This window comes from Ranitomeya imitator, chromosome 6 (genome assembly GCF_032444005.1).
Source record: "Ranitomeya imitator isolate aRanImi1 chromosome 6, aRanImi1.pri, whole genome shotgun sequence".
Taxonomy (NCBI): Eukaryota; Metazoa; Chordata; class Amphibia; order Anura; family Dendrobatidae; genus Ranitomeya; species Ranitomeya imitator.
Genome location: NC_091287.1, coordinates 301019843 through 301038970, shown reverse-complemented (window position 1 = coordinate 301038970; position 19128 = coordinate 301019843). Strand labels below are relative to the sequence as shown.

Sequence of the window (19128 nt, the reverse complement as noted above, 5' to 3'; positions counted from 1 at the left end):
CCATTCTATTACATTTTAGCTGTTATGATTTTTAAATGCAATGTCTATTAGTGTTCAAGGTTGTATGAATGTAATAATTTAAAGCCTCATTCATACAACTGGTTAAAGGCTGGATATCATGTAGATCTACAATATGGTGGATATCAAACTACCCTAAATTAGGAGTCATATCTCCTAAGATAAAACAGGATTTTTGGTTGCTTACCGTATAATCTGTTTCTCGGAGCCTTCATTGGGGGACACAGGAACCATGGGTGTATGCTGCTGCCACTAGGAGGCTGACACTATGCAAATAAAAAAGTTAGCTCCTCCTCTGCAGTGTACACCCTACCGACAGGAAGTAGGATATTCAGTTAGTGAGAAAGCAGTAGGAGAAGCAACGTGTAAAGGAGAAAGAATAATATAACAATAATAATAATAATAAACTTTATATATAGCGCCAACAAATTCCATGGCGCTCCACAGATTAACAGTTTCAAACACTCAAAGAGTGTTCAAAGAACTCAAACGTAAACAGTAAACAAAGCTGTTCAACTTGGGAGGGAGCTGTGTCCCCCAATGAAGGCTCCGAGAAACAGATTTTACGGTACGCAACCAAAAATCCTGTTTTCTCTATCGCCTTTCATTGGGGGACACAGGAACCATGGGACGTCCCAAAGCAGTCCCTGGGGTGGGAAAAACAGACTTTCATCAGGTCCGAGGACTCACCACTGCCGCCTGCAGGATCCTTCTGCCCAGGCTGGCGTCCGCCGAAGCATAGGTATGGACCTTGTAAAGTTCAGCGAAACGTGTGGATGGAAGACCAGGTTGCCGCTTTGCGAAGCCGTCGGTGAAAGCCCTGTGACATACCGCACAGGAAGCGCCGACTGCCCGGGTAGAGTGAGCCTTTCTCTCTGGAGGGGCACTCTGTTCTTGACCCGGTAAGCTTCCAAAACTGCCATTCTGATCCAGCAAGCAATAGTCGCCTTGGAATCCTGATCCAGCAAGCAATAGTCGCCTTGGAATCCAGCAGGCGTTCACACGCACCATCAGGGATGGCGAAAAGAGAATCCAGCTTTCGGAAAGCAGCCGTGCTAGCAAGGGAGATCCTCACTGCCCTGACGAGGTCCAGCCTGTTCAACGATTGCTCCAGAGGATGAATCGGAACTGGACAAAAGGAAGGTAGAACGGTGTCCTCGTTGAGGTGGAAAGGTGAAAACCACCTTGTGAAGAAAGGAAGGCGGAGGCCTGGGACCACCTTGTCCTGGTGGAAAATCAAGAAAGGAGATCGGCAAGAAATGGCCGCCAATTTGAAAATGCGGCGGATCGAAGTGATGGACCTGAGAAAAGCCACCTTCCCAGATAGAACTGACATGGAAAACTCCCTGAGAGGCTCAGAGGGGGGAACCCCCAAGAGCGACCAGCACAACCTTTAGATCCCATGAATCCACAGAGGCCCTGTACGGAGAGACAGAATGGGCTACTCCTTGAAGGAAGGTCTTAACCTGCGGCTGAGAAGATAACATCTTCTCAAAGGGAAGAAGAGCGCAGGAACCTGGTCCTTTAAGGAACTAAGAGTGAAGCCCGAATCCAGTCCTGCCTGAAGGAAAACCAAATGGAAGGCAGGGAAAAGGACATAGGTGAAAAGTGGTTGGACTTGCACCAACGAAAGTAAGCCTTACAGGTACGATAGTAGATCCTGGAAGACGAAGGCTTCCTAGCCTGGATTATAGTGTGACTCATCCGGGCCGAAAGGCCGGACACTCTTAGAATTGTGGTGTCCACAACCACGCCGTTAAACTGAGCGACTGATAATTCGGGTGGCAGATCGGACCGTGGGACAGCAGATCCGGTCTGTCTGGAAGGCACCAGGGGCGTCCGCGAGAAGATTGACGATGTCCGCAAACCAAGACCTCCTGGGCCAATCCGGGACGATCAGAATGCCCAGCACCCCTTCTTTTTCGACAGCTTGGAAAGCAAGGGAAGGGGTGGGAACCGATAGGGGAGCACGAACTGCGACCAAGGAATGGCCAAAGAGTAAACACCACTGCGAGATAATCGCGGGACCTTGGGACGACCCGAGGGACATTCCTGTTCAATCGGGACGCCGTGAGGTCCACCTCTGGAGTCCCCCATCGAAGAGCAATCAGGTAGGAGACCTCCTGAAGTAAGGACCATTCCCCTGCCGCGAGGCCCTCGCAGCCGAGGAAGTCGGCGGCCTAATAGTCCACGCCGGGGACATGCGCTACGGATCTCACCAGGACCGTAGCCTTTGTCCAGAGGAGGATCCTGGGATCTCGGCAGAGGCCAGAGAACTCAGAGTCCACCCCTGGAGGTTGACATATGCCACTGCTGTGTCATTGTCTGTCTGGATTCGAATTGGCAGGCTGCTGAGAATCCTTATCCAGTGAAAGACAGAAAGATGATCCGGAACTCGAGGACATTGATCGGTAGAGAGGACTCCTGCGCCGACCAACAACCCTGAAAAGAACAGGTGACAAAGCCCCACGCCTCCGCCGAGCAGGCTGGCGTTCCTCGTCACCACCTGCCAGGGAACTGGAAGAAAGGATATGCTGTGAAGGATCTGCTCTGGGATAAGAGAAGTGACCTCGGCCACCAGTCGAGAAACCGTTTGACCCGGGAGAAAGCCGGATCGGACGATGCAGGGAGAAGACAGACGTGTCCCCCTGTGATAGAATAGCCTGCTGAAGAAGTCTTGAATGAAACGGGCAAAGGGAAAATTGCTTCCGATGTTGCAACCAACCTCCTTAGGACCTTTATGGCCCATCAGAAAGGAGGGGAGCCGAGAACCCTGGAGCAAGCGAACTTCCCGACAAAGGAGCGAAATCGTGTCTTCGGGAAGAAAGACTCTGGTCAGACAAGTGACGAAGAACATGCCCAGAGATACGAGACGCCGAACAAGACGGAACTTCTTCCTATTGATGAGCCACCCGCAACGGCTAGAGCGTCGGGGAAGATTGATAGACTTTCGGGAGCCTGAAACCGAAATTCCTGAGCCTCCATGGAAGCGATTACTGAATGAGGGAATATCATCCTGAAGTGTTTCAAGACGAGACTTCCTGTTAAGCAATTTGAGATCCGGACTGGGACGAACCGTGTAGTCCTCTTTCAGTACAAAGAGATTTGAACCGTTCCTGTTCTGGGACGGGAACGATTACCCCGGATTTAAGGAGGGAAACAATGGCTGTAAAGAAACCCGGGACTAGAGCGGGGTCTCTTGGAGGTTGGGATTCAAAGAAAACGATCCCAGGGCCATGAAATGAATCTATTTTGTATCCAGAGGATACAAGTTCCCTGGCCCATGCGTCCTCTACTGAGGAGACCCAGACGTCCCTGAGGAACAGGAGACGGCTGCCCAGCCTGGGAAATGGGCTGGAGTCTAGTCGTGGGTCATGCCTAGGTGGAACTTCCAGTCCTGGACCTGGAGAATCCACCTTAGAAGTAGAGGGAACGCCAGGAAGGAGTGAGTCGAAGAATACCTTCTTCTCTTAACGTGCCTGAGGCCTCTGCTGTTGCGAAAAAGGAATCTGATGCTGCAAAGCGACGAGAAAAGCCGAAAGGACCGAAGTTGCCGCCTAGGAAGAGAACTGGTGCCGCCAGTGGCTTCCTTAGTAATTTGGTCCAGCTTGGAACCGAAAAGACGTGATCCTTGAACAAGGCAGGCCCGTAAGGGACTTCTTTGATGACTCGAGCCAAACAGAGTGACGGCTGGCAACAACATTACTGTACTGAAGACGCGACGTCCAGGGAACAAATTATTCCCCGGCGTGAGTAATCTGGGTGGAAACTTCCGCCATCCAGTCTGGTGGAGCTCCGGCCTGAATGCCCCAACGGAGTTGTTTAGCCCCTTCGGATACAGACTTCGAAACCCAAGTGGAAGCGAAAGCCGGGCATAGAGATGATGCGGCAACTTCGAAAGTCGAATTCACGAAGGATTCCATGATCCTATCGATGGAATCTGTCAGAGTCTCCCCACCGGACAGCGTGAAGACTGTGTTGGTGGCAAGTCTAGCAGCGGCGGATCCACAGAGGGAGAGGTCGTTCTCTAACGCCTCTCATTCCGGTTGGCGATGAGGTCCGGAGGAAAGAGATATGAGACTCCAAGACGCTTGTCTCTGTGAGAACGTCTGGTCGAATTCGCTCTTTCTCTGGCCAGAAGCTCCTCGATTCAGGATGAGGAGCGAATCCCTTGGGAGGTAATTTAGACCGTCTAAACGAAACCGCCTGATCTGCGGGTTCCGTCGAGGAATCTTTGATGCCACAGGTCAGATTGGACGCTCCAATGAGGCCTTGAACCATATCCCTCATGTTATGATTTGGTTAGACTCCGGCCCCAAATTATCCTCCGAAGGCGCATCAGAGAAAAACCTCGCCTTACTCGGGGGGAGGATCAGGGGGAAGTCGACCACAGAGAAGGACCGTGGGGCGAGATGGACCGAGGAGAGAACTCAGACCAGCGTTCCTGTCTGGATCTTTCACGGCCTGTATTGGAAGACTCGGACGGAGCTTCTTGTGACCCGCTGGCTACTGCGGAAGTCTGCAGGGGCAACCGATCGAGCACGGACACAAGGGTCTGGGACACCCGTGAGATCCGCTATTGATAGAGACAGAGGGGAGGCCCAGCCTGGGGTGGGGACTTCGCTCTGAGGCGGAGCAGCAGGGGGGGTCTTGGGTGGTGAACATAATGTGGGTTGCTGCAGGCCTGTCTGAGGGAAGCTTGCGGTTACAAGACGCACCCTGAAAGTGTTTCACTAAGGCACAGGCACAGGAAAAAGTAGGAGGTCGGGAGTGACCTTCCTTAAAATTAGACCGAACGGGCCCCTGAGGTAAATGTCAGAAGACTAGGGGACCGGGGATTGAGACAAACTGCGGTGCAAAGGTACTCACGGCAGACACTGCGGGATCCAGATGGAAGGTTGCACGGCCTTGAAGATGCTCCTCAGGAACGATAGCCCCTAGGAGAACAGGCAGACACATCTGGGGCACTCTTGTCCGAAACTTGCTGCAGGTCTGAAGAACAGCAGTGGGGAGATGCGAGGATGCCAGGAATTTGCACTCTTAGGATGTGCAAAGAAAAACGTTCCTGGCACTGAAATAAGCATCTGTGGCTGCCTGGGAGTGGTGGGCGGGGCTTAACCGCCAGGCCAGGAGCACCAAGATGGCGGCGGTGGGCGGAGCTTGCTGATAATAGTCGGGCGGGAGAAAAGCCCGCCCGAGGGAAAGGAAGTGGGAGGAGACGCAGCCCCGGAAGTAGGCCCCGGAAGAAGCCGGGGCCTAAATTTAAGGCCGGCGGCCGCCGGGAAGGGCCGCGGCGGCGGGTGAAGCGGCGCGGTTTCCTGCAAGGCCGCCGTGCCGTGGTAAAAGGGCACAGTGCGGCCGTAGGAGGAAGCGGCAGCGGTGCCTGCAAAGCCGCCGCACCAGAAGAAAGCGGTGCAGCCGCAGGAGAAAGCGGCGTGGCTGCCAGCGAGGCGGCCACGCCGTGTCAGAAAACAATAGTGCGGCCGCAAGGAAATCGGCGCGGTTACCATAAGGCCGCCGCGCCAGGACAGAAACAGTGCAGCCGCAGGGGGAAAAAAGGCAGAGGCTGCCGCACGGCCGCCGCATCGGGGCAGAGCACAGTGCGGGGGGAAAAGGCAGCGCGGCCGCCTGTAAGGCCAAGAACAGCGCGGCTGCCACGCTAATGGGGCGACGACCCCCGCCCCATGAGAAAATGTCAACCAGGTCAATACAGCCTGGAAAAAATCCCAAGGGACCCCCAAATGACTACCCTGGAACTGAGGAAGGACCCAGAGGTACTTTGGAATACTCACCTAAAAAATCCCACGCCGTCCTTACTAACCTCATTCTGTGGGAAAATATCAGACGTCCAGGGAGCTGATGGACGTCCTCGTCTCCTCCAACCGACAGGCTCTGGTGGGCGAGTGGGTGGGGGACGGAGCCAGGACCGGACTTCTAAGCACGCTTGTGTGCTAGGATCTTGGTCCTGGTGGGGGATCTATGAGGATACGGGGTGGCAGTACACGCCGTACTCATAGTCCATATTGTGGGACTACAGGTGTGACTGTTCACCCTGTATCCCTCCAGAAAATCTGAAAAGAAACGACGCACATTGAGGTAGATAAGGGTCTAATGAAAGACCCGTGTCCACCTCCTACTGACACTAAGCTAAACTGAATATCCTACTTCCTGTCGGTAGGGTGTACACTGCAGAGGAGGAGCTAACTTTTTTATTTGCATAGTGTCAGCCTCCTAGTGGCAGCAGCATACACCCATGGTTCCTGTGTCCCCCAATGAAAGGCGATAGAGAAATGTCCACATTTGCATTAAATTACGGGCCACAATACACAGCAGCCTTTTTATGCTAATATTACTGTAGCCCATTTGGATCCAGCTTTATTTCTAATTGGCCAGAAACCAGATATCAGTAATATATAAGTTTATAGAGCATAGTTGTCATGCAGTTTAGTGTAATATGTGAATTCTCTAAAAAGGGTTGTCCGGCCACTAGAAAATGATGACCTATTCAGGGTCCACCTCCACCGATCAGCTATTTGTTCGGTCCCGGCCAAATGTCAACATTGAATGGAGGTGCAGTATGTAGCTCCATTCAGTGTGTAATGGCTGCAGCCGAATAATGCAAAAGAGCTACTATTCAATGAGTAGCAGCCACTGCCTAGTACTACAGAACAGTTTCTATGCTGGAGAATTGAAGTTTTTCTGTAGTACTTGGCAGCGACTGCTACACATTAAGTAGAGCAGCTTAGTGAAACTTCATTCAGTGGTTACATCTGACCCTCGTCAAAGTTATGATATTAATGACCACATCTTGTGACAAGACAACTCCTTTTAATGTTGAGTGATGTATGTGTTTTCCTCTGATATTTAATTTCTTGTCACATAACATCTTGTTATCTGGTTATTTCATTTTAGCTGAAAGACTTGAAGTTGTTACCCAGAATACTGCCTCCAATTTGAAAGGAAGCAATACTTCTACTACTGTAGTAGACAGCGACAGGCTGAAACAGGAGAACTGGCTGCTTTTGGAGCTCCAAAAGATCCGCCAGCAAATGGAGATCCACGAGACCAAGCTTCTGCAAAGGAATGTCTACAACGTCGATCAAGAAACATTCAGAGACTTCTCATACAGAATAAATGATTTAGAGGTATGTCACTATTCAAAATTATGAGAAATTCAACTTATTATTTTCATTCGACCTTGCTGTGCTTTTTATACTCCATTGATAAAGTATATGGGGGAATATTATCAATGGTGCCTGTACGTAATCCATATAAGAAAACCTAATGCACTCTTTTTGGCTCCTTTGCAAAATAGTGATATTTGGAATAATTCAGAGAATTAGGAAAAAAACAGGAGGAGATATTGGGGCTCACTATCAAAATTTTCCTATCAGTATGCCTTTGGAGTGAGGTGAAAAACTGAGTACCCGAAGGAAACCCAACAAAACTCCTTGCAGATGTGGTTCACTTGGGCAACTGAACCCAGGGTCACAGTGCTGCTTAGCGTAGATCCAAAAATATGTTTCACAGGAAATTCCATGGAGCAAAATAAATGTTTCTTGACAAAGATGGTATGTAATATAAGGCAGGGGTCCCCAACTCCAGTCCTCAAGGCCCACCAACAGGTCATGTTTTCAGGATTTCCTTAGTCTTGCCCAGGTAATAATTGCATCACCTGTGCAATGCAAAGGAAATCCTGAAAACATGACCTGTTGGTGGGCCTTGAGGACTGGAGTTGGGGACCCCTGATATAAGGGACTGATGAAATGCAGTGGCCCCCGTGTTCATATCTACAAAAGTGTGGGAAAGTCTGAGGGGAAAGGTAGTGGGTAAGGATAGATACGGTAGTACATTTACATTTGTATATGGAAATAAAAGCAAATTGTGAAGGTTTTCTCGGGAATCATGGTATATATTAATGACGAGCAGATCTGGCTAAAATTTTGGTGGCACTCTTCTACTTGTCTTTGACAGGCTTTGAGAGGAGATGGACAAAACTTTGCAGCACAACTTACCAAGATTAAAGAGATGATCCTGAGCTTAAAGGACTCAGACAAGTCGGCGTATATGCAGTCAGAGCTGAATGCACTTCTGAAGAAAATGGAGAATATCCATGGTTTCTCTGCAGAGCACTTGGAAAGGTACAAAAGAGTATTATTAAATCTACACTTCACATAACCATAGTGGTTTAATAACACTAGATCACTAACATGTTTGAGTTATTTCAGCTTTTAGCATTTTTTTTAGTCATACTGGCCAAAAAAACCTGTTACCCAATATAAACCAATTTGGGCACTGGCTTTAAAGGGACATCACAAAGGAATCCATCATTATGCTACATGGCTATTTAGTATACAAGCTTTCTCTAAAGGACAAAAATGGAATTATGCCTAGTAAACCATTTACATTTCCAGGTAGCGGACAAGTTAAACTTATTCCATTATGTAAAAGAGCCAGCAAGTCTCCCATAATGCCACACTAACCCTCGTCTAATGCCAACCCCTTAGTCTTGATGGCCAGCTCTACCGTTGTGACAGTAACTGTGAGCAGTACTGAAATCTCATTCCTGCACAGTATGTCAGTATAGCCATTGCCCACAGAAGGAGAGGTAACGGTTATAACCTGTTACGGGAATATACACTCCCTGAGTGTAAAATTATGTCGCTTATCCATGTTATGTAAACAATAGCTTATAACCTGACGTTAAATTCACCCATTGGTTGTATAAATTATTCTTTTGAAAGCTGAAACCCTCCGAAATGTGGTTTAGGTTAAGAAAATAAATTGGCATTAATGCAGAAATATTGATCAGTTAATGGACACAGAATGGTCACATTTTGGCAAGACAAGCTATGAAATAGCTTACTATTAAATCGCTTCAACCAGGAAATTAGTGGGCAGTCTTTATTATTTAGTTAGGTTTTCTGTATTTTTGTCCTGATAATTATTCTTTGTATGTGTCCTAAAGACTTCAGGCACTGAGGATTTTGCTTCAAAACATTCTTCAGCTTGAGGATCTGATAAAGGTTTATGAAGCTCGACTGACAGAAGAAGAAACAATTTCCCTTGATCCAGCAAAAGTTGAAGCATATAGAAATGCATTGAAGGTAAGAAAATTGCCAAATAGTATACTAAAATGTTTCTGAAGTCTCCATTTTGCCTTTGTAAGTGGCCTTAGATGTGCTGGACTGAAAGTACTTTTTTTTTCCTGGAACACCATTTTTTATCTAATGAAGTCCAATACTGCTTTCTAATTTCTAAATAAATCTGATTCTTTATGAATTTGCAAAACGGAGCTTCACGTCACCAGAATTTTTTTTTTTCAGCACTGGAGTGGTGCTTCTAATGTAAGGTCCCTGCCCCCATTCTTATACTCATTCTCTTGCATCTTCATCTTTTTCTGGCGATGCTCCAGTCCTGTGGCATCATCTTGTGACCGCAACTTCTGACTGGTCAGAAGTTACGTCACAAGCTCTGAATCCAAGTCTATGAAAATCACAACAAGGCTCTCATAGCCTTACATTGAAGAATGACCTCTGACTCACTTCGTGAAACACTGGAGCAATCTGTCAGGTCACACTCTTCCGGAGACGGACAGGAGGGGAAGACGGCGACAGATAAGTATGAGACTATGGTCAAAGACCTTACATTAGAAGCACCACTCTGATTTTAAAGTAATTAACAGAGGCATACTCATCTTTCAGTGCCCTTGCAGATCTACAACAGACTGCTTCGGAAGTCTGTGCACTCTTTGAAAGCGATATGTGCTCATTTCAGAAGTCACAGGGGAATCAGGTGACTGTAAAGGTACCTTCACACTAAACTATATCGCTAGCGATCCGTGACGTTGCAGCGTCCTGGCTAGCGATATCGTTCAGTTTGACACGCAGCAGCGATCAGAATCCTGCTGTGATGTCGTTGGTCGGGGCTAGAAGGCCAGAACTTTATTTGGTCGCTGGATCACCCGCTGACATCGCTGAATCGGCGTGTGTGACGCCGATTCAGCGATGTCTTCGCTGGTAACCAGGGTAAACATCGGGTTACTAAGCGCAGGGCCGCACTTAGTAACCCGATGTTTACCCTGGTTACCATCCTAAAAGTAAAAAAAACAAACGCTTCATACTTACCTTCCGCTGTCTGTCCCCGGCGCTGTGCTTTCCTGCACTCACTGTGAGCACAGCGGCCGGAAAGCAGAGCGGTGACGTCACCGCTCTGCTTTCCGGCCGCTGTGCTCACAGCCAGTACAGAGAAGCACAGCGCCGGGGACAGACAGCGGAAGGTAAGTATGAAGCGTTTGTTTTTTTTACTTTTAGGATGGTAACCAGGGTAAACATCGGGTTACTAAGCGTGGCCCTGCGCTTAGTAACCCGATGTTTACCCTGGTTACCGGCATCGTTGGTCGCTGGAGAGCTGTCTGTGTGACAGCTCTCCAGCGACCAAACAGCGACGCTGCAGCGATCCGGATCGTTGTCGGTATCGCTGCAGCGTCGTTTAGTGTGAAGGTACCTTAAGAGTGTGTTCGCTGATGACGTCCTCTTCTAGTCACCTGACTGCTGCATCCTGTGATTTACTACAGCGGTAAGGTGACTAGAAGAGCACATCATCAGAAGAACAACCTTTGACACTTTCTTCCAGTCACCTGATTGTGTTGCTGAGTTCCACACAGACCTCAGTAGTGCCTTGCACTGGATCCGTGGGGGTTCTGAAAAGTGAGCATTCCTCTGTTTATTATATTAAAACCATCCATGCCTAACAAATATATTCTTTTCTAATGGCTATTCTAATGCTCAAAAAAGAAGACACCCTAAAGTGCCCTTTCGTGGAGGAAAGTTGAATGACTTAGGCCCGTGTATGCATAAGGTTCTCCTATGGACTCTCCTTCGATAGCTGATGTCCAGAGAAAGAAGAGTTGGACATGTTAACTTTCAAGGTTCAATCTGGCTCCGATCAAGAATATCTGCCCATTCACCCAAAATGTGTAGGGGTGTTGGAAGAAAAAGCTAGGAATTAGGTGTATGGACACCTTTATACTTATGATCTGAAAACGTTTGGTGTTTGCTTGTTCTTTTTATCTACTTAGTAACCATTGGTTTTACCTCTGAAATCAGGCACTGACAGAATGAAATTTCATGATATCCAAAGTTCTCATGGATGATGCTGTAACCATACGTAAAAAGCTCCAACCATAACACTTTAGTTGTGTGTTTGTTTAACCATCATACAGTGTTTCCTATATTAAGCTTTACAATATTAAATTTCAGAAAATGAAAGCAGAGCTAGAACAGAAGAAATCCCAGCTCATATCTCTGGATACAGAGCTAAAGAAAACCCTGCAGATAAATGACCGTGTTGTCCAGGCCTATCCATATTGTGAAGTAGACCTCTCCAAATTCGCTGACAAAGCCAATCAACTGACTGAGCGCTGGCACAGGATTGAAAAAGAAATCGATGATAGGTAAATGAGTATTCATAGAGAAATGAGACGCGAACATTATATTCTGGGCACAGATCTTTATGCTGTAGCCAATACAATGTGTTTTGGATGAGTCTAAAGACATGAGTGTGTATAAGTATTATAGACTGGAAATGTGGGCCAGCTAGTGCTGCCATAGGACTACTGTTACCATGGCAATAATAAAGAGAATGAATAAAAGACTTCAGTGGGCATTTAGATCTTTTGAGTTTTCATATGTATACGCGTCCTAACGATGCTTCCTTATCTAGATCTTGGGAGCTTGAAAAGCAAGGAAAACAGCTGAGAAATTACCGAGATATGTATCAGGCCCTGAGCAAGTGGATCACCGACACCAAACAGAAGATAGATGTTTTAGAGTCTGCAAAGCTTTCAGATGCCAACACTGTTACAAGATACCTAAATGAACAAAAGGTGGGTAAAACTGATTTTCTTTATCGCCTCTCATTGGGGGACACAGGAACCATGGGTGTATGCTGCTGCCACTAGGAGGCTGACACTATGCAAATAAAAAAGTTAGCTCCTCCTCTGCAGTGTACACCCCACCGACTGGCATTATACTCTTCAGTTTAGCTTAGTGTCAGTAGGAGGTGGACACGGGTCTTTCATTAGACCCTTATCTACCTCAATGTGCGTCGTTCCTTTTCAGGTTTTCCGGAGGGATACAGGGTGAGCAGTCACACCTGTAGTCCCACAATACGGACTATGAGTACGGCGTGTACTGCCACCCCGTATCCTCATAGATCCCTCACCAGGACCAAGATCCTAGCACACAAGCGTGCTTAGAAGTCCGGTCCTGGCTCCGTCACCCACCCACTCGCACACCAGAGCCTGTCGGTTGAGGAGACGAGGACGTCCATCAGGTCCCTGGACGTCTCACACCTTTTTTTCAGGTTAGTATCGGCGTGGGATGTTTTAGGTGAGTATTTCCTCCATCCCATCCCAGATCTTTCATAGGGGGGGTATTGTTAGGGGCTCCCAGACGGTGACCCTCTTATACCTGGTCATCGCCTGCATCCATGCAGCGGCGCGGCCAGGATTGATGTATCGCGCGGTGACCTCCGTAGGCACGCGCATTTCTTCCCCCCATGCAGCAACGGCGGCCCTCGGCTTTCTATCCGGCGCGGGGCCCTTACAGGCTGCCGCGCTCCTATCCCCTGTGGCCACAATTGCAGTGGGTGCACCTTCTGCCAGACAGCTCTAAGGCTGCTGTGCGCTTCTCCACGGCGCACTACCCAGCGCTACGGTTTATCAAGGGGCACCTCCACAGCGCAGCAGCCCTGCAGGCTATCGCGCCGCTTCTCCCTGCGGCGCACTGCTCTGGCGCCACAGGAGGTTGCTCACTGCGGCGCCCTTTAGCGGCACAGCCTGGTAGGCTGCTGCGCCGCCCGTTTTCCCTTGCGGCGCACTATTCCAGCGCACTATTCCGGCGCCGCGGCTCCTTTCCTCGGCCACCGGCCCCTAATTCGGTTCCCTAATTCCGGTTTTCGCGCTTCCCCACTTCCGCTTCTGCGGGCGGGCTTTTTCCCGCCCGACATACTGTGCCCTGCCAACCGGCGCCTCTGTGTCTGGCTCTGCCCCCTTCCTCCAGGGACACTCGTCTGGTGTGCTCACCACTTCGCAGCAGCAGGAGCTCACGCAGCGCGCCTCGCACCTTCGCCACCGCATCTCTTCTGTGGGCACAGCACGATCTGCGCAGAATACAGCACCTCAGGGCAGGAGTTCTCCACTGACAAGTGGGACATCTTCCAGGACCTGGTCCGTGAGTAGCTGCACTGCAGACTGACACCCCCCTCTGCCCCACTGTCCCCTAACCCGCTGGCATTTTCTTCAGGGACCTCTCAAAATGTCTACCTCTAAAGGAGGCTGCTCTCGTCCCCCTACTTCTTCATCTTCTGTTTTAGTCAAGTACTTTGCATGTTCATCCTGTAACAGCAAACTTCCCTCAGGTCAGTCCTCTCCGCTATGTCAGTCCTGCAGGAACCCGATTGTTCCCACCGACCAGGATCCCCCTGCCGATCCGCCCGAGAGTGATACCCCCATCCCAGGCTGGGCCTCCTCTCTGTCTCAATCGGTGGTCGATTTAACACGGGTGTCTCAAACCCTGGTGTCCGTGCTGGATCGGTTAACCCTGCAGACCCCTGCAGTGGCCAGCGGGTCACAGGAACCGCCGCCCGAGCCCTCCTTGATAAGCCACAAAAGGTCCAGACAGGAACGTCGGTCTGAGTCCTCTTCTTGCTCCATCTCGCCACACGGCCCTCCCCTGCGGTTGCTGTCCCCCCGATCCTCCTCCCCTGAGTCAGGCGAGGCATTCTCTGATGACCCCTCGGAGGATATTTCAGAGCTGGATTCTAACCAAATCGCCACTATGAGGGATATGGTCCAGAATCTCATTGGGGCAATAAACCAAACCTGTGGCATCAAGGAACCCTCTACGGAACCCGCAGATCAGGCGGTTTCGTTTAGACGGGCCAAACCACCTTCCAAGTTTTTTGCTCTTCATCCTGAATTCAAGGAAATCTTGTCCAGAGAGAGAACCCGACCAGTTTTCAGAGGGGAAAACGTCTGGGTGTGTTATATCCCTTTTCTCCAGAACTTACCGCCAATTGGACGGTCTCTCCATCGGTGGATCCCCCTGTTTCCAGGCTGTCCACCAACACGGTGCTTCCACTGTCCGGCGGAGCATCTCTGAAGGACTCTAACGATAGAGTCGTAGAATCCTTTGCGAAGTCAGCCTTTGAAGCGGCTGCAGCGGTTCTATGCCCAGCTTTTGCTTCTACTTGGGTTTCTAAATCCATTTCCAAATGGGCCAAAGATCTCCGTCGAGGTATCCTGGATGGGGCGCCTCCCATGCAACTAGCGGAGCTTGCCAACCAGATTTCCCACACTGGTGAATACCTGGTCTCCGCCTCCCTGGATGCCGCATCTTGTGCGGCTCAGGGTTCCAGCAATGCTGTTGCCATCCGCCGGACCGTTTTGCTCAAGGCCTGGCAGGCGGACTTATCTTCCAAAAAGTCCCTTACCAGTCTGCCCTTCCAGGGCCCTCGTCTCTTTGGTTCCGAGCTGGACCAAATCATTAAGGACGCCACCGGGGGGACAAGTTCTCTTCTCCCCCAGGCTAAGCCTCGTCGCCCTCCTCCTAGACGGCAGTTTTGATCCTTTCAGCCTTTTCGTCACTTCGCTGCGTCAAACTCCTTTTCCCAGCAGCAACAGAGGCCACAGGCACGTCAAGAGAAGAAGGCGGTGTCCTTTAGGCCCACTCCGTCCTGGCATTCTCGCTACTCCCAGGGTAGATCCTCCAGGCCCAGGACTGGAAGATCCACCTCGGCATGACTCTCGGCAAGACTCCAGCCCAACTCCCAGGTTGGGCGGCCGTCTTCTCTTTTTCAGGGACGTCTGGATTTCCGCAGTAGAGGATGCATGGGTCAGGGAAGTTGTATACAAGTTCGTTTCACGACCCCGGGATCGTTTCTTCGAATCCCGTCCTCCAAGAGATCCCGCTCTAGTTCCAGGTTTCTTCGCAGCCATTGCTTCTCTTCCCAAAGCCGGGGTAATCATTCCCGTCCCAGAAAAAGAACGGTTCACAGGTTTCTACTCGAACCTTTTTGTGGTACCAAAAAAAGACAGCAAGGTTCGCCCCATTCTGGACCTCAAATTGCTGAACAGGAGAGTTCGTCTGAGACACTTCAGGATGGAATCCCTTCGTTCAGTAATTGCTTCCATGGAGGCCCAGGAATTTCTGTGCTCAATAGGCATCCAGGACGCCTACCTCCATGTCCTGATATTTCCCGGACATCACCATTTCCTGCACTTTGCAGTGCTGCGGGAATATTTTCAGTTCGTTGCCCTGCCGTTCGGCCTCGCAACTGCTCCAAGGGTGTTCACGAAGATCATTCATGACGGCACTGATGGCCATCTTGAGAGTCAGATGCCTGGTCCTATTTCCGTACCTCGACGACATACTCATCAAGGCTCCGTCCTTTTCGCAGGCTCACAAAAGCTTGTCCATTGTTCTTGACACCTGAGCCCGTTTCGGGTGGCTGGTCAACCGGAAGAAGTCCTGCCTTATTCCTTCTCAGCGCATCATCTTTCTGGGCATGCTCTTCGACACTCATCAGACCAGAGTCTTCCTTCCCAAAGACAAGAGATCCACTCTTTGTCGGGACATACGCTTGCTCCAGGGTTCTCGGCCTCCCTCCCTCCGATCGGCCATGAAGGTTCTAGGGAGGATGGTAGCAACATTGGAAGCGATTCCCTTCGCCCAATTTCATTCACGACCCCTTCATCAAGCCATTCTGTCTCAATGGGACAGGTCTGTCTTCTCCCTGGATCAGCCGATCCGACTCTCTTCTTGGGTCAAACGGTCTCTCAACTGGTGGCTGACGTCACTTCTCATTTCCCAGGGCAGGTCCTTCCTTCCAGTTCACTGGCAAGTGGTGACGACGGATGCCAGCCTGCTCGGCTGGGGTGCGGTTTTTCGCCACCTGACGGTTCAGGGCCGTTGGTCGACACAGGAGTCATCTCTGCCAATCAATGTCCTCAAGATTCGGGCCATCTTTCTGTCCCTCCGCCACTGGGAAAGGATTCTCAGGGACCTGCCAGTCCAGATCCAGACGGACAAAGCCACGGCTGTGGCATATGCCAACCATCAGATCCTCCTTTGGGCAGAGGCAACGGTTTCGGTGATATCTGCGGTGCATATCCCCGGCGTGGACAACTGGGCCGCCGACTTCCTCAGCCGCAAGGGCCTCGCGGCAGGGGAATGGTCCTTGCATCCGGAGGTCTTCCATCAGATTTGTCTTCAATGGGGGACTCCGGACGTGGATCTCACAGCGTCTCGAATGAACTGGAAGGTTCCGCAGTTCGTCTCCAGGTCTCGTGATCCTCTCGCAGTGGGCGTAGACGCTCTGGCCATTCCTTGGTCATAGTTCGCGCTGCCCTACCTGTTCCCACCCCTTCCATTACTTCCCAAACTGTTGAAAAAGGTCAAAGCAGAAGGGGTGCCGGTCATCCTGATCGCTCCGGATTGGCCCAGTAGAGCTTGGATCGCGGAGCTCATCAACCTTCTCACGGACGCTCCCTGGTGCCTTCCAGACAGGCCCGATCTGCTGTCTCAGGGTCCGATCTGCCACCTGAGTTCTCGATCGCTCAGTTTAATGGCGTGGCCGTTGAGACCGCGGTTCTAAGAGCGTCCGACCTTTCGGACCAGGTGATTCACACCATGATTCAGGCTCGGAAGCCTTCGTCTTCCAGGATCTACTACCGTACCTGGAAGGCTTTCTTCTGTTGGTGCGAGTCCAACCGCGTTCCATCTATGTTCTTTTCCCTGCCTTCTCTTTTGGCCTTCCTTCAGGCAGGACTGGATTCGGGCCTGGCTCTTAGCTCCCTGAAGGGCCAGGTCTCTGCGCTTTCCATCCTCTTTCAGAAGAATTTAGCTTCTTGGCCACAGGTTAAGACCTTCAAGGAGTAGCCCACGCTGTCCCGCCGTACAAGGCCCCTGTGGATGCATGGGATTTAAACCTGGTACTGGACGTTCTGAGGGTTTCCCCCTTTGAGCCTCTTAGGGAGATTCCTCTATCAGTTCTATCTTGGAAGGTGACCTTTCTTGTGGCCATCATGTCTATTCGCCGCATTTCCGAGTTGGCGGCCCTGTCTTGCTGACCTCCGTTTTTGGTCATTAACCAGGACATGGTGGTCTTCCGGTCTCCACCTTCTTTTCTTCCTAAGGTGGTTTCCACCTTCCACCTCAACGAGGAAATCGTTCTACCTTCCTTTTGTCCAGCTCCGACTCATCCTCTGGAGCGATCATTGAACAAGCTGGACCTCATCTGGGCAGTGAGGATCTACCTGGATAGAACGTCCACTTTCCAGAAGACGGATTCTTTTTTCATCATTCCTGATGGCACGCGCAGAGGCCAACCGGCTTCCAAGGAGACTATTGCTCGCTGGATCAGAATGGCAATTTTGGAGGCTTACCGGGTCAAGAACAGAGTGCCCCCTCCTGGGATTAAGGCTCACTCTACCCGGGCAGTCGGCGCCTCCTGGGCGGTGCGCCACAGGGCTTCCGCCCTACAGCTTTGCAAAGTGGCAACTTGGTCTTCCATCCACACGTTCGCCAAATTTTACAAGGTCCATACCTACGCTTCGGCGGACGCCAGCCTAGGCAGAAGGATCTTGCAGGTGGCAGTGGTGAGTCCTCTGACCTGATGGACGTCTGTTTTCCCGCCCTAGGGACTGCTTTGGGACGTCCCATGGTTCCTGTGTCTCCCAATGAGAGGCGATAAAGAAAACAGGATTTTTGGTTGCTTACCGTAAAATCTGTTTCTTGGAGCCTCCATTGGGGGACACAGCTCCCTCCCAATGTTTCTGTTGTTATATGTTCTATGACTGTTCTCACGTTTACAGTTCTCAAGTTTGTGGTTATGGTTTTTCAACCTTGTTCATTATCTCCTACTGCTTTCTCACTAACTGAAGAGTATAATGCCAGTCGGTGGGGTGTACACTGCAGAGGAGGAGCTAACTTTTTTATTTGCATAGTGTCAGCCTCCTAGTGGCAGCAACATACACCCATGGTTCCTGTGTCCCCCAATGGAGGCTCCAAGAAACACATTTTATGGTAAGCAACCAAAAATCCTGTTATCGTCCCTCTAAAAACTTTTTTGTTAACATATTAGTAGATGCAATATTTAAACCTTGCACTGTGGTCTATATAACCAATCTTATACATATATTGAATGTAGATATGTTCCAGAATTGAACTTTTCATTTGTGTCTTAGAATTTAAATGTCGATATACAAGGCAAAAGAGAAAAGGTCGAAGAGGTGATGAAGACTGCAGACCAATGTGCATCTTCGATCAAGGTAAGCAAATATCTGACCCACATGACAGAACACTAAATAGTGGACGTACGTCTTTGCCTAATATTTTCTCTGTATTCAATCTATATTTTACGCCACCTGTAAAAAAGAAATGTACTCTATAGTGTCATATAACAATCCATGATATATAGGGCACATATAGATCATAAACCCCATGCCAAATATTGTGCTGTACACTGTTGTAGATTTTCAATGCAATTCACTCATATCTACAAATTTTACAAATTTACTATATCCACAGATAACTTATGATCTTAAAGCATCACCATCTAGTGCCATAGTATACATTGTAATACATTTACATAAGATGGCATTTATACTAATAATAGTTTTCCTGTTTTTATTATTTAGGATTATGAACTCCAACTGGCGTCATACAGCTCTGGACTGGAAACCTTACTTAACATCCCAATAAAAAGAACCGTGGTACAATCCCCAGCAGTCGTTGTCTTGCAAGAAGTTAGTAAAACATTTTTTTTTCTTATTTTATGAGCTAAAATTGGCAGTACCATTACTAGTTATCAAACCATACAACAGATATAAATATACACTGCTCAAAAAAATAAAAGGAACACTTAAACAACAGAATATAACTCCAAGTAAATCAAACTTCTGTGAAATCAAACTGTCCAATTAGGAAGCAACACTGAAAATCAATTTCACATGCTCTTGTGCAAATGGAATAGACAACAGATGGAAATTATTAGCAATTATCAAGACACACTCAATAAAAGAGTGGTTCTGCAGGTGGGGACCAC

General features: G+C 49.4%; 1 protein-coding gene across 4 annotated transcripts in view; it reads left to right on the top strand.

Moving 5' to 3' along the window:
• Positions 1–19128, top strand: part of DSP (desmoplakin) — a 69432-nt gene that overhangs the window by 39879 nt on the left and 10425 nt on the right. For all 4 annotated transcript variants that reach the window (XM_069730692.1, XM_069730694.1, XM_069730693.1 and 1 more), the window contains exons 15-21: positions 6931–7163; positions 7993–8159; positions 8987–9125; positions 11280–11473; positions 11743–11905; positions 18269–18352; positions 18722–18829. In XM_069730692.1, the coding sequence (XP_069586793.1) occupies positions 6931–7163; positions 7993–8159; positions 8987–9125; positions 11280–11473; positions 11743–11905; positions 18269–18352; positions 18722–18829 (1088 nt within the window). The remainder of the gene's footprint in view (positions 1–6930; positions 7164–7992; positions 8160–8986; positions 9126–11279; positions 11474–11742; positions 11906–18268; positions 18353–18721; positions 18830–19128) is intronic.